General features: G+C 40.9%; 1 protein-coding gene across 1 annotated transcript; it reads right to left on the minus strand.

The window, feature by feature from the left end:
- Positions 1–2,650: 2,650 nt before the first annotated feature.
- Positions 2,651–6,442, minus strand: LOC124282670 (AP-4 complex subunit beta-1-like). The gene is made up of 2 exons (XM_046718694.1): positions 6,327–6,442; positions 2,651–4,835 (listed from the first exon to the last, which is right to left on the minus strand). Exons 1-2 carry the CDS (start codon positions 6,435–6,437, stop codon positions 3,315–3,317), a joined length of 1,632 nt encoding a protein of 543 aa, XP_046574650.1. The 5' UTR covers positions 6,438–6,442; the 3' UTR covers positions 2,651–3,314.
- Positions 6,443–16,585: the final 10,143 nt, after the last annotated feature.

Below are 16,585 nucleotides of genomic sequence, written 5' to 3' on the forward strand. Positions count from 1 at the left end.
CATTCACTTACTACTTCACAACCTACAGTGGTTTTCAGTGGTGAGCATCATTTGTAGATTGAACAAATAAAACTGTTGTCTATGAAATTAGACTTCACTCTCTACCAGCTTCAGATTATGCTCTTTTCACAAATATCACCCAGTACTCTTAGAGTTAAACATGAACTATGTTAGACTAATGTTTTGTCTCTGATCATATACATATATATATATATTTTTCTGGAAACAAATAACTCCACTTATATTGAAAAGGAGCCCTGCTGAGATGGGAGACTATGAGGAAATGTAGACTTGCTTCATTTAGAGTACTCACATTCCCACTTTAATCGAAATGAAGAAGTTGTTATCCATAAAGTGTCTGTATTGTATTTCCCAACTTCTAAAATGCCACTCAAAGAAGACATTCCAAAAAGGACTCAGTCAAAAGAAAATGTCTTCCAGGGACTGTGAGACATACTAGGAACAAGTGTATGTAATCCTTTTCAAACAGATTCAGGCACAAACAACCATGCCTTCAATGTTGTAACCACTAAAGATGCTGTCACTGAGGCTCTGAGGAATACATTATACATACATATATATTTGCCTTGTGGAAATGGTGAGGCTGTATATTGTTACATTTTATACTGGATGTATCATATCTATATGCCGTGGTTTCTATGTCCACTCAGCATGGAGAAAATTGATAACCGTTTCACATTTTCAAGTAAATAAAATGTCCTTTTTGGTCTTTTAGTGTTAATATTATGATCATGGAAATCATTCAGATTGATTTGAATAAATTGTTTATCAAAAAGCAGGGACATACCTTGAGTCCTGTATTTGAGGGTCCCTGGGACTCATACTTTTATTGTCCTGGACAATAAAATGGGAGTCCCAGACACTTAAATATTATTATTAATAGTAAAAAAGAAATACTGTTATTGTATTGTGTATCATGATCATCACATTAATTGTTACAGTAATTAAATTGCAAATGATACCATAACCCAGATAGCAGCAAACTCAGTGATAACTTATTGTTACTTGATTGGATTTTTACAAAAAGTATTTGGACTTTTCTGCGTCCCTGTGGATGCGCTAATATATTTTGTTGCGTCCATTGTCAATTTTTATGAGTATAGGACGCAGGAATTCATGTCCTGTAAATCCCTGAAAACGTATACAACTATGGGCAAAGGATGAGATCTGTTTTTTTCTGTTGCCTGAAATGCATAAAAACTTTATATATATGATGCATGAATAAGCAAAAACAACTCTTTCAGTGTTGAACATATTTATTGCTGAATCAGCTCTCTTTTAAGACGTTCATAACAGTATAAAGAAAACATTTGAACAATACTGGAATATGACATCATTTGACTTGTAGTTGAACATTTTTGACTAGACCATGTGAATATGCTATGCTAGATTCAACATTGAGATAATAAGCCATGACATGATATACACATTCAGATATCATGGTTTTAAGGCCCCCCAAAATAAATGTTATGGTTCCGATTTCCTACATTTCAGAACTAGGGTAGGTAGGTAGGGTTTTTGTTGTTTTTTTGCAAAATATTTTTACATTACTCATCATACTCATGTGTCAGAAAATAAATTTAATTTATGATGTGGTGAGTAAAATTGTTAGGCTCGGCGGGAATATTTAGGGTCGGTCGGGAAATCGGAACCACGAGCTTTTTGTTTTAGGCCTAACTAAACATTCTCACTCAATTTCAAATAATAATAATAATGATAATAATAACACCTAAGATAGAGGTTGCAGCAAACAAGGCAGCATGTTCACAATGTGCTTGAGGGGTATTATGTTTAGTTATTTAATTTTCTTTTGGGTAAATATCCGTAAATGTAATTACTGTTTCCCTTAATAACCATCATACAATGATTCCATCAAGCTTGCCCACTTCAGGTGACTGAATGAATTAGGGTCAAGTGCTTCACTTAATAAAACAAAGCACACCCGTTTCATGTACACATTAGGTCTTGACGGGTGTTTAACAATACAAACATGCTAACAACTCTCATCGAAACATTCAGGAAGTATGGAAGGAAGCTAAAACAGGTTTGAATGAGTTTTCTATATAACTAGGTTCTACTTATCTGGTTATGATAACCATTGCTTTAACCTTGAAACACCATGAAATGTTTGCCATTTTCATGTTTATGGTCAAACCATATAAATCCATAATTGACTACATGTACAAAGTTTGATGTACAATACATAAACCTAATGCCAACAATGTACAATTTGTTTTATTTATATAACAAAAACGTTTAGACAGAAAGTGTGAAGGTAAAACTTTCCTTTAAGGAATAGTGTTAAGAACATGTTTTACAAAATCGGAGCTTGAAGTAGACAGACTATGTAGCACTTGCCATACTTTCTACTTGAGGTGAACAGTAGGGTTTCTATTTGTGTTGTAGTTAGGTCTTTTTGGTTTGTGTTTGTGTGTGTGTGTGTGTGTGTGTGTGTGTGTGTGTGTGTGTGTGTGTGTGTGTGTGTGTGTGTGTGTGTGTGTGTGTGTGTTTCAAAACCTGCATCATATACAGACTTTATTAAAGGCCAGAATTAATAACAAGTAACCTTATATTTTCAGAAAGGTTCCACAAATTACTTAAATCATACAGGATTGATAAAGAAGCAGCTTACATTTACACATGGAGAAAACAAGGATTGAGATGAGAGCTACCTTGTATCAGTTGATGCTGATGTTAACCAGAAGGGCTAGTGGAATTTCACACATTTTGTGACAGTGTGTGTCGGGGCCTGGGAAAGGGTTGTTGATGGGAGGTTATTGCGGTATTTAACATAACTCAGCCAAGCAGATTTTTTTGGTTAACCTCCATCCCTGTTAAGCACTCTCAATCAGTCACACAACATAAATAATCAGTCAGTTGCTATCACATACCTAGACTGAAACACTATCACAACTGATGATCCCACACATATACCATGTTTCAGCTATACTGAATATACTAAAGTAGGGGTGAAACGGTACGCTCTTACCACTGTATGGTACGTATTGCGGTACAAGGCATTCAGTTTGGTTCGCTTCGGTATATGAGATCATAAAATTGACATATGGCAAAGAATGCATAGATTTTGACAAAACAATTCGAGTTCTGGACATTTTAGAAAAAGTATAAAAAGGTTAAGAAATTGACAGTATGAAAACCGAAAATACCAATTTTCTTTATTGCATTATGATGTACCAAACTGAAGGCTAAGTACTGTGGTTCTACCGGTACTAATACCGCGGTATACTGTTTCACCCCTATACTAAAGTTGTTGTTATGTCACATCTGAGTCTTTACTCAGGATCTACTCCACAGACCACTGACTTGGCATATTCCACATCTGCCTCTAGCAGACTATAGTAAAACTCTGCCCTGTCCCTCACAGCACGATCGGAATCACTGATACATGCCTCTATCAGTGACCCTAACATTGACTGAGTCTCTCCAGGTCGAAAAAAGAAGACTTTGAGTACTGTGTTGAGAAGCTGCTCCTTGAGGTCAGGGTTGTCAATCTCCCCAAGTCTGTCCACAAAGTCTTCTAGAATGTAGGGAACATCCTCGACGTGTTGCCCATACTCTCCTAGCAGATGTAGGAGAGCTATAGTCCCAGAATCATCTTCAACAGTCTTGTGGATAGTGCCCAGGATCGAGATGATGTCCTTGATTCTGTCCTGGTCTTTGAAAGACATTGTCTGAAGGACCTGAAGAACATTTGATACCACATGACTGGAGGAGCTCTCAAGAAGACCTTGGAACTTTTCCAAACAGCTTTGGTTGAGATGCTGGTGAGACCTAGAAATGGTGGCTAGTGCATCCACTGCACATTTGGACACTTCCTTACATCCATCTATGCAGTGGAGGCTCAGCTCATCAACAATTGCATTTTCATTGCTCTGGTTAAGCAGCTCAGGTAGAAATTTCATCTTCTTTATCTTCAGGTACTGAGGTTCTTTGTAGCGACAGAAAAATGACTGATAGTCAGAACTGAACACCTGAAGAAGTGTCTTAGAAAGAGAAGACAAAAAATCTACTACAGAATAGATAAGCTCAATATTGCCAGAACCAAGCTGACTCACTATAGCTTCTTTGCCTCTTCGACATACTTCACTTTGCAGACGAGGAAGTGGACGTACAATATGCAGAAAGAGTTCCAGGCAGATGCAGACTACAGTACAGCTGTTATGTTTCAGGAAAGGATCAATAACGTTCATAATGTCAAATACTTCATCATCTGATGAAGGTGTGTATTTTTTCAGGACCATCAATATATTGGCTTGCGACCATGCTGGGAAGTCCTTCATTCTGTTTAACAAATAATGAGCTATATTCTTATTGAGAACAATGCCTCCCTCATCATGAAGTATTTCCTCTAGAGCAGAGATGCAGTTGACAACCACCAGGGGATCTGGATCTCGAATCATGGAATACAACTGATCAATGATATGGCTATCTCGGATGTAACTGCTATTGAAATGAAACACTTTGACACTTCCAATTACAGCAGCCCTTCTTACATAGGAGCTTTTGTCTGAAAAAGCTCTCTTTATAGCCTTGTCTGCAAATTCAAGAACCGATTCCTGCTTTAGGGCACAAAGAGTTTTAAGAGCAAGTCCTCTTAACATTGGGTTACTTTCCTGGCAGTCTTTGAGGAGAGTATTTATGGCAAGGAGTATCATTTCTGGGTCATTGGCACCATATTGAATGAGGATGTGACCAGCCATCTTCTTTATGCACATGTCGGAGTGGGCCAGGAGCTTGACTGCAGAGGGCAGCAATGGTGTCAGGTTAGCATTGTTGGCACTTAGGGTCATCACCTACAAAAGATTAAACAACCAATATTTGATCTCTGGTAATAGTAGCATAAAAGATAGTATAAACTGTTGGCTTATACTAAGACTACATTTCTGTAGTTTGATAACAGCCACAGTACATTTCTAAAGTAGCCTGTAGGGGTGAGTATTGCAGAGAATTTTCATATTGCGATATACTGCGATGCGAAAGCACATATTGCCATATGTATTGCAATATATTGCAAGTAGTTTTATAAAACAACAAACTACTTAGAATGGAGTTAATGCTTGATTTATAAAGCAAAACCACAACAAAATCACTATGCTTGATTAGGCTTTAATAGAAACGTTTAATCATGACAAAATCAAAATGTAAATAATGTTTGGCACACATGAAACAGGGAAAGGAACAATAAAAAAAACGGAAATATACCACGATTTCTGAGTGTTACGAAGTTTTCCGAATACATGTCAAAATACCAGTTTTTTATCAGCATATCGCAATACATATCGTTTTCGTGTCTGAACTGGTAAATACCAGTAAACCGGTTACATTGAGCAGCCCTAGTAGCCTGCATATTACAATTAATGAGTAAGTGAGTGAGTGAATATGGTTTTACGCCGCTATTAGCAATATTCCAGCAACATCACAGTGGGGGGCACCAGAAATGGGCTTCACACATTGTACCCATGCGGGGAATCGAACCCAGGCCATCGGAGTGACGAGTGAGCGCTTTAACCACTGGGCTACCTCACTACACCGCATATTCCAATGACCACTCCAGCTACAGTCATGATACAGCGGCTGAACTTACTGACACCCACTGCACAGTATTATCAATCTTGATGATGGAACACTTGGTTCATCATGGTATCTTGTATTATCTACAGTTTCTCAATTTCGACAGATGGCTGCCATAAAGAATTATCAACTCATCCACAAGAAACATCATCAGAGTATTATCTGGCAATCACAGTATTCATTTTTTTATTAAGAAATGAATTTACTGTAACTGTTTTTTAACATAACCGTTAATTAAATTTGTGGATACATATTCAAAAATTGAAAACAGATCATGTACTTCTGCTGGGTTGTTAATAATATAATAACAACGTTGTTGTCCCAAAATGGGGTAACTCCACAAAAGGAATGCACTATCGATCATTCATTTTTTGAAAGCAGGATCAACAAGAAAACTAAAGACGGATCGTACAGAACGTCTCATCAAAGTGCTCGAGATGTAAAGCTGTGTTTTCCACAAGGCTACGATTCATGCGTTCAGAATGTTCGTCTTGAACTTATGAAAGCGGTGCAAAATCGTCATGTGTCATCTTTTAAATAATGTTTTAATGAAGACGTGAATCGTATCTATGTATTAGCGATCAGTAGGTGAGCATTTTGTAGATTTGCTTCGATTTGGCAGCAACAGCAGCACGATGAATTGAACTATCTAGCGGTTATTTCAGAATTCCTCAAGCCAAATATTACATCAGTGATGTAGATTATATTCTTACTTTAGACAGGACTGATCGACATGAAGCAAAATCATTCAAACATTCTGGGCTGCTCATTTTTGCTGCAAGAGTGTCAATAGTATGTCTGTCGCCGACAGAAGCTGCCGCCATTTTGACTGGGCATAGCTTGTCACATGACAGGTGTTATAAAAATAGACTATTAACTGAAACGAACAAAATGAACGCCCGAACTTCTTTTTCCTTTCCTTTAATACCCCAGGAACATGATTTTGAACAGAAAATGTAGGTCATTTAATACTAGTTTATTTATGTTCCCATATTAATAATAATAATGATACTTCAAGAATGATAAGAACGAAATATACAAGAAAGATATGAAAGAATACTACCGTGTGAATGTATGTGAAAAAATACAATAAATTTGTTTCACAGATAGTTTACTGATTTCGAAAATTATAACAATTACAACAGAATGAATGTTATTCAATGAGAGTGTCAATCCTCTTCAGTGCCCAGGATGGCGAACCCTATTCGAGATGCCACAGTGCTGTAAGCCGGATGGCATAAAATGTTTCGTTGGTAGGCGGGTGCTGATATTTCAATTTTGAAATTTGTTTTTTGGTCCTTTTTTATGCAAAGAGTTATAGTTCATGTCAGTATTAGCCGGAGTCTTATAAGCATCAATGGCCATGCATCATATGTTTACACTCCAGTCTGTACAGGCTTGAACTGATTCGACTCAGGAGTATATATATACTCACACGCATAAGAAACGCAAGTTTTTTTTATCCAAATGGGAAACAAACTCGGAATGCCAATTTAAGGTGCATGTAAACTATATATATACTCACACGAAAGTTGTTGTTTTTTTAATCCAAATTGGAAACAAACTCGGAACCCTAAATTGATATGAGGCTTTGGCATATAGTGAAGCTTAATGGAGAAATCATGCCATCGGACGTTTGGAAGCTGGAGAGTCTGTCCAAGATGTTGCCCATTATTTCAACGTAAACATAACCACGATTTACCGTCTCCAGCATCGATACAACGCAACACAGACGACCTTCATCGGAGCGGTCGTCCTAGGGTCACCACCCCATGACAAGATCGGCACATTACTAGTGTATGAAATTAGCAAGAAACACAGCCAGACATCAGGGCTGGCAACTTCAAAATGTTACCAGCCCAAATGGAATTTTACCAGACCAGACACCAAGATATGGTAAATCTACTCAGATGTATGGAACATCTAAAATTTTTACCAGACGGTCGGACGGGCCTTATTTCCTACACTGAGTCATTACCCATCAACACCAGATCCGTTCTTGTCAACCCCTTTTTGATGTCATCAATCTTTGCAGCCAATAAAATGTGTTCATTCACATTTTTGTCTGTATGGCCCTGTTGGTGTTTCTTGTATTTAATGTTGAAAATTACATATGTGTGCACTTTATACTCGACTTGCGTAGCTGTTGCGCGTGAGTAACGTTTATTATACTTTTCACATTGTTAGGCTAATTTTATTCAAGTCAATTTATAACACACACCCAAAAAATAAAACAAAAACAAACAAACAAAAAAAACCCAAGAAACCCCCCAAAAACCAAAAACCTAAACAAACAAAAAACATACATTACAACGATAAAATCCCCCCTTTGCTCGTCAGCAGAGACTCTGTCTGTTATTTTAAGTATCCTGGAACATAATACATGTGAAACTTGCAGACTTAAACTTCAATATTAAGTATACTAAACAAAATTGTAAACATGACACCCATATTAGTTGGTTCGTGTTGTGCCATACACAGTTCCAATGCCATATTGGCTGTTGAACACGGTCTTGGCGACCGACGTGAAAAAAAATTTGGTCATGAAGCACGGAAAAAATGTGAAACTCAACAATCACGTCAGGCAGTTTGTGATTGCATGTGCCTTGCAATGCAAGCACACAGGTATTGCTAAATTGGGGAAAACGAATCAAATCTGCAGTTGTAATTTTAAAAAAAGCGAGTATGCCGCAAACCATCAATGTGAACGTGTGATGTTTGGACTTATGCTGGACAATCTGTTGCAGCAGTTGCACGAGCCCAGTGCTGTAGTTTACAGACAATACATTGTCTGCGGACCTGTATGCAACAGACGGGCACCGTTGCAGGTCCGCCGTATGACGTCACACCAAGATGACGTACACATCAGGTTATGTCATCCTCGCAGCAGACTGTAACATTACAAAGTGGTAGTTAGGTAGATATAAGCCCTTCTACCAATGTAAATACGTTTCCTGAAACACCCACGACGTTTACTTTGTTTTTGACAGCCCGGGCCAAGTCGGACCGAACACTTGTGATAGTGAGACTGTTTAGAATATAGGTGAGAGGCCTTCACATTGAGCAACGTTCGTGTTCGTGTGTTTTCCAAAACATCCCAACCGATTCTAGGTTTATCTACGACGTTTCAGAATGACCATTGGTGATTTGAAAAACAAACAAACAAACAACATATATCAACGATCACGAATATATAAACTCATGCCAATAATGGTTTTCAAAGGTCATTTTGCAAACATATATTGTATTCCTTCAAAGTATATGGGTAAGATCATGCTTTGTTTTACACATGTACATGTCAAGCTGAAAATTAGTCACAGACATTTTCAAGAAACAGAAAAATTCCCGATTACATTTTGAATTTTATTCAAAGTGAAGTTTGAAGAGGACATATATGTCCCTCTGGCATCCATGGGGTACATAAGAATCAAACAAAATATTCCGTTTCATCGTTATTAGCCATCAACACTTCCAATTATTGAATAGGGAGCTGCTGTCGATGTCACTGAAAGGTCACAACTTGAAATAGACAAGTTACTATGACGTCACAGTTGCAAAGTATCATGACGTCACAAGATGAGGTGGGATCTGCGTATCACGTGACGCTATTGTTGTCCATCTGCCTGGGGCGCGTTGTTTAGCCGATACGCTGTGCAGCGCTGCGCTTCTATTGGCTGAACAACGCCTCGCTGCATGCATCGCAGCGCTTCGGCGTGCAGCGACTGAGAGAGGTGCTTCCTGCCTAAGCGAGAGACATTCAAAATGGCGTCACGGCATGTCATTCTGCAAGGTAACAGAGAAAACTTGTCTGCTCTTCTGTGACCAATAGGGACAAGTTTTTAATGTTGCGCATACAATTCAAAATCATTGCATGGAATATCTTCTACAGCTTCGTGTGCCAAAAGTGTGGCTAGTATCGGTGATGTGTTACACCGGACGACGCCATATTGAATGAAGCGCTCACACAGCAGTCCGTTGCACGGGAAAGCAGGCAGCGTAGCGCAGCGAAGCTTGCAAACTTTTGATGGTTACAGAGCTGCTTTCAACTCGCTCTCGCTATTTTGTCAGTATTTATTTCCATGGGATGCCAGGACAGACAGTACAGGTCGTGTTTCAACTCCACGGGCTTCCTCAGTGGCATAAGGGCAACGATGAGTGCCGGTAGTTTGGTTAAAATCGGAGTTTCGGGTTCGATCCCTATATTAGGTTCATGGAGCGTCCTGCAGATACTGATTGCCGTCGGAGACACAACAGAACGTGTGAAAGGCGAGGAGTTATCTGCCCATATCGGCCACTTTCAAATGGCCGTGGCTGGTCACAACGCATGAAACTCGTGAACGCGTGAACCCTCCAAGCAACAGTGAGTCATCACCATGAACCACTCAAGTACATGCGATTCGTTATTTGATCAGTTGGGCATACAATGTCAACTCCGCTCCTCAACTGCATGTCGTACAAAAATTTTCTTATTGTGTTTTTTGAACCCGTTTGTTCCGACATTTAAACACATTTTGTCCATGCAGCTTGGGAATACTGACTGTTCGAAACATTCGTTTGTTTGTTATGGGTAATAAATAAAATAACCAGCTCGCCAAGGCTCGGCACTGTGAACATTATTTCAACTCGGGCATATTTCCCGTATTCACTCGTACCTCGTTGGTTATTCTCTAAATAATCGAGTATAGACCAGATGATCCAAAAATTGACGTCATGAGCATCTCTCTGCACAATCGATGTAGGTCAGCGAGCCTTACCATCCGACTGCACCTTTTACGACAAGCCTGGGTTGCTTAAGAATATTTTTTTCCAGGATTTCACACGTTGTTGAAAACATACACAAACGTTGCAGGTCAATCGTGTCGATTACTTTCCCGACACCCTGTAATGCACTCTTGTCTTAGAGAGATACCATGTCATGGATATCCCCAAGGCTTGTGTTAACACACTGTCAGTATAAAATGTGAAATATAATCGGTAGCTTGACTTGATCTCACATGATAGATAACATTAACCAGTCCAAATCAGGAACCAGTGTTCAGCTGTGCAAGCCCATACGGAGCTGATTGTACCGACACATTCATTTGTACAAGCTAAATTCTGACTGGATTATATTTGAGTGAATGTGTTGCAGGAGCCTGAAGCTCATCAGCGTCATCATGCATGGCGGATGGGGTTTTAAACATTCCCAGTTCATCTCCCGCATATGCCGAGCTGACATCCGCACTCACTACCCGTGCCAGCCAGGAGAGGTGTTGGCTGTGGCGGGTCCTGAAGCCTGTCTGGGTTCCTGGGGGTCAGTGAACGCCATCAACGCCAGGTATTACCCTTCGAAGTCTGGGTACTGGGCTCCCCACACTGTCTTGGATTGCTCTGTCAACTACCACTGAAAATGGGTAGTTCTGGACCCGGAGACTGGAGTCATCAGACGCTGTGAGGAGCGCTGGAACCGCTAACTGAAGACCAACTGTGAGGGTCTGGTGATGGACGCCAGAAGGAACTGCGAGTCCTTCATCCACAGCTAAAGCCAGATGACGTGTAATGTTGCTCAGGATGTAGCAACGAAATGGATCGAAAATGCTCAACTGGAAAATCGGTGCTTCGCAGGTGAGTAAGATTCTGATTGATTAAAGCGCTTACTGGTAGCAGAGACTATATATGTTGTATGGTCTCTGCTGGTAGAACTAGCAGTTCCTATTCACCATGACCAACACATTGTTTAAGTCTACTAACATTTATTGAGGCAATGCCTTAGTTCTACACATGGTAGGTGCCACAACTTCCAGATAGAGGTGGGGCGGTAGTGGTTAAAGCGTTGGTCTCGTCATGCCGAAGACCCGGGTTCGAATCCCCACATGGGTACACTGTGTGAAGCCCATTTCTGGTGTCCCCCGCCGTGATGTTGCTTGAATATTGCTAAAAACGGTGTAAAACCAAACTCAGTCAGTCAGTCAGTCCAGATAGAGGTTGTACATGAGTACATATATCCTGGAGTGTGCTGGGATCTTATATGACTTTTAATAAATGTAATAGTGAGGTGCAATGCGATGAATGTTTTCGTCTATTTAGTTGTCTGTTTACAAGGAATAGTAGTGCTCCATTCTCACAATTGTTTCAGTTACTGAGCGAGAAGAAACAGCCATGGCGCTACCGGCTCCTTTAGCCAAACAGAGACATCAACATGGCGTTCCCAGTTCAGTAGACATGCATCTCTGTTACTGTTCTTGGGTTATTTCGTTTAACATATAGCTATGTTAATAATTAAACCTTAATTTTGACTGAGTTAGAAACAAAACAATGTGTTTCTGTTGTAATTTGTTTTGGGTTCCCCCTTTTCGGGATGTGAATCTCCTGGCATAATGATCGGGGCAAATGAGTAGGTTGCCAGAATGAGTATAGGATGACCGGGGGTGGGGGTGGGATGACAGGCGATAGGATGTCTGGCGATGGGGTGGTTGGTGACGGGGTGTGGGATGATGGGTGAAGGAGGTGGGAGTTACGGAGCGGGTGGGTTGGGTGACGGGGATGGGGTGTGGGAAGACGGGTGAGTGGTGTGGGAAGACAGGTGACGGGGGTGTGATGACGGGGGATGGGATGGGGTGTGAGAAGACAGGTGAGTGGTATGGGAGACGGGTGAGGGGGGATGGGGTGACGGGTGAGGGGTATGGGGGTATGAGAAGACGGGTGAATGGTGTGGGAAACCGGGTGAAGGGGATCGGTTGTGGAAAGACGGGTGTGGGGTGACGGGGATGGGGTGTGGGAAGACGGGTAACAGGGATGGGATGACGGGGAATGGGGTGTGGGAAGACGGGTGACGGATGGGATGACGGGTAACAGGGGATGGGGTGTGGGAAGACGGGTGACGGGAAAGGGTGTGGGATGACGGGTGACAGGGGTGGGATGACGGGTGACGGGGATGGGATGGGAAGACGAGGGGATGGGTGTGGGATGACGGGTGATGGGGTGTGGGTGTGACGGGTGACGGGGAATGGGTTGTGGAAGACGGGTGATGGGGGTGGGAAGACAGGGGATGGGGTGGGATGACGGGTGATGGGGGATGGGTGTGGAAGATGGGTGACAGGGTGTGGATGACGGGTCAAAGGGGATGAGGTGGGGAAAACGGGTGACAGGGAATTGGGGGTGGAAAGACTGGTGGGTAGGGAAGACGGGGATGGGGTGGGATGACTGGTGATGGGGTGTGGAAAGACGGGTGACGGGGATGGGATGACGGGTGACGGATGGGGGTGGGCTGACAGGTGACGGCGTGTGGGAAGACAGGTGACGGGGGATGTGGGAAGACAGGTGACGGGGGTGGGGTTGACGGGTGTGGGGGAATTTGGCGTGGAAAGACAGGTGACGGGGAATGGGATGACAGGGGATAGGGTGTGGGAAGACGTAGTATGGGTGGGGATGGCGATGATGGGTGACGGGGGTGGGATGACGGGGATGGGATGTGTGTGGGAAGACGGGTGACAGGGACGGGGTTTGGGAAGACGGGTGACGGGGTGGGAAGACAGGAGATGGGGTATGGGATGATGGGTGACGGGGGATGGGGTGTGGAAAAGACGGGTGATGGGTATGGGATGACGGGTGTGTGGGATGGGGGTGGGAAGACGGGTGACGGGGCTGGGGATGACTGGGATGATGGGGTGTGGGAAGACGGGTGACCGTGTGGGAAGACGGGGGATGGGGGTGGGATGACGGGTGACAGTATGTGAGTTGTGGGGTAAGTACAAAGCAAATTACAACATTCCATATAAATAATGTGTTTTATTTCGTGATTGATTTATTTGTTTATTTAAACAATGAATAAATTTCTTGTGGACAAAACGACAAAACAGCGGCCGTTCCACAAAGTGCATGGGATAATATGAAATCCAACTAGCGTCCTTACAAAGAACAATTCATTGTGTTTATGGGCATTTGACTCTCACACAGTAATGTATTATCATGTGATTTGTAAATATTATACATCAATCAGTTGTACAGCTTCATAGATAAATGTTTGCAATCATGTACCTTTGAGATGTCTGTGCATCTGTCATATTTAGCAATGAACCATTTTAGAATAAAATCGATTTAAATATGTTCTTTATTTTCGTCTCAATTCGTCGTCAAGTTATGACTACATGGTGCCGGAGAGTAATCATAGAACTGAGACTTTTCTTATTGAAGGCTAGTTACTTTAGTGTCAGTGCTGACATTGCTTTGTTTTTTAGGGTTGTTTTTGTCGTTGGTTTGCTTTGTTGTTTTTTATATCTTGGGGGGAAGGGGTATTCTGTTGTTTGTTATTAGTGTTTCACAGCACTGTTACATCCCCAGTTACTTTTGACAAAATTAATGACAGGCGTTACGACGAATATTGACCATCTCCTATATACACATGTATGTACACACTGTACATGTATATTCACTTTCACACACACGTGTGTAAATTATACCTACCACGTCGTCTACAATATGCTCGTCCCTGGACGTTCCACTATTTCGTTTGTATGTGTGGGAATCTGGGCAAAATACAACCATAAAGTGATTCGGACATTATACCTTCAAAACCCACCATGAGTTGAACACTTTGGGAAGAATGTATGTTCCTATATGTGTAATGTAATAGATCAAACACCTAACCAGTGCTCCAGGTGATTTAGCTGTTGTTATTTACTTTCATGTTATTATCCATACTGGGTTCTATCTTTATGTTCAGGTATTCAACAAAGTTTTTATTTTGTACATAAAATTATTTTTCTCAAAAATAATCCGGTTTTCATGCTGTATTCAATCACTAAGTGAAGAACTGTAAATATTGATGAGTAGACAACAGGCTACTTTCGGTTATCATGGTCATCAATCTTTTATTCACATTTGTGCTCACAAAATTCAAAACTTATATTGAGTAAGAAAGGTGAAATTATTTGTGCACATTCAGGTGATAACGAACGTCTGTTTAGTGTCAGTGTAAGGATGAAAGGGGCATGGGGTGTTTTAAATATTTTATAAGTATCAATATTTTATGAACACAGATTAAAATTGCCAAATTATTTCCTTTCGTTCATTTTCGTAAGCAGGCCTATGTATCTATGCTGTTCTGTTTGTTGGGACTCACATTGAAGTATGGAATTGTGACCCTGGTCAGGCAAAGTTACTATTCCCAATGGAATTGAAATATACGCGATGTACCTTGAATTCATGCATGCCTAAACGTCTGCGAATGTTTTTCTCATGATGTACTCACTTGATCCATGTTGGTGTTCTGTGGCCAGCTAGGCAGATCTGGTTGGATGTAAGTGTGGGGAGTTTCAGCAATATCACAGTGGTTTGCGACCTTAACAAGCAGTTGGTGGATGTTGGATGCACTGTTATTCCAAGTCACCAATCCAAATATATGCTGTACTTTCACACAACTCATCACCTTCCTGATTCACACCAGCTCAGCTACTAACTATACTGTACTAGAGGAGTGAGCGAGTTTAGTTTTATGCCGCACTCAGCAATATTCCAGCTATATGGCGGTGGTCTGTAAATAATCGAGTCTGGACCAGACAATCAAGTGATCAACACCATGAGCATCGATCTGCGCAATTGGGAACCGATGACAAGTGTCAACCAAATCAGCGAGCCTGACCACCCGATCCTGTTAGTCGCTCTTACGACAAGCGCTGTACTAGAGGAAGTCTAGGGGTTGAAAGTGTGTGATGTGCCTGTATCCACAGCAGGAACTGTCCATATGAGCTAAAATGATTTTTCTTCGCTAGATCATGAGCCTCCACATCATCTGGTTGTTCAGAATGTCTCAGCATATCCATAGCCTCACAACCTTACCCTCATAGTGGAGCTTACCACAGTATCACAAATGACATGGACACACAAGCAGCAAGTCACAGTTTATTGACAAAGTGCTGGAGATAGTATATCACAGTTTATACTTCACAAACAAAACAGTCAATGTCTTGAGCCAAAACAACACTCACTCCAAGTGTTCTACATGGAGAGAATAACAGGGTCAAAACATGCAGGTATTTCAGAGCCAGTTCCAGCCTGTAGAAAAAGAAACATGCATTGTTTCTGTTGCCTATGAAAAAATAACTACTGGTATTTTAAAATGAACAATGTGTATGTATATTTTCATAGCCTCAACCATGCATATATTGGAATAGAATGTTACATCCAGTTTATTAAAAAGAAACTGTTCGACTTGCCCAGCTCAAGTCCGAGAATTTTTCCTCATTAAATACTGACCTGCAGGACTCTATTCTGTACAGTATAACTTCCTTATAATCCCTCCAGTTGTACAGGACTCTATTCTGTACAGTATAACTTCCTTATAATCCCTCCAGTTGTACAGGACTCTATTCTGTACAGTATAACTTCCTCATAATCCCTCCAGTTGTACAGGACTCTATTCTGTACAGTATAACTTCCTTATAATCCCTCCAGTTGTACAGGACTCTATTCTGTACAGTAGAACTTCCTTATAATCCCTTCAGTTGTACAGGACTCTATTCTGTACAGTATAACTTCCTTATAATCCCTCCAGTTGTACAGGACTCTATTCTGTACAGTATAACTTCCTTATAATCCCTCCAGTTGTACCATTTGCAACAAACACATCGAACACCAAACACAATTCTTCTATGATAAGTACATTTCAACATTATAGTATGCAGAAAGTACAAAAATATAATGTAAGCTTAACTGATGTATTGAGATATAACAGACCAAACATAATGGACGTTAACTGGACAACTGTATCACTATTAGCACTAACAACACAAACACTCTTTCAGTTATTATTCATCATGAATACTTGGAAATAGATGTGTGAACATATCACATCAGTATTTTCATCATAACATCATCATACCAACTTGGAAAGAAATTCAACTGAAAATGCTTGTTATGCATCAAGACAAACTATTATTAGATATTTATAAAACTAAGATACATAGTCTATTTAATGTAACCATGTAAGTGCCAC

Source organism: Haliotis rubra, unplaced genomic scaffold (genome assembly GCF_003918875.1).
Source record: "Haliotis rubra isolate DU_JTF1 unplaced genomic scaffold, ASM391887v1 Scf300, whole genome shotgun sequence".
NCBI classification, from domain to species: Eukaryota; Metazoa; Mollusca; class Gastropoda; order Lepetellida; family Haliotidae; genus Haliotis; species Haliotis rubra.

Coding starts and splice junctions, on each gene's coding strand:
- LOC124282670 (XM_046718694.1), bottom strand. CDS start 6,437: ATGGCGGCAGCTTCTGTCGGCGACAGACATACTATTGACACTCTTGCA. Junction 4,836..6,326: donor GTCGATCAGTCCTGTCTAAA/GTAAGAATATAA, acceptor AATCTTTTGTAG/GTGATGACCCTAAGTGCCAA.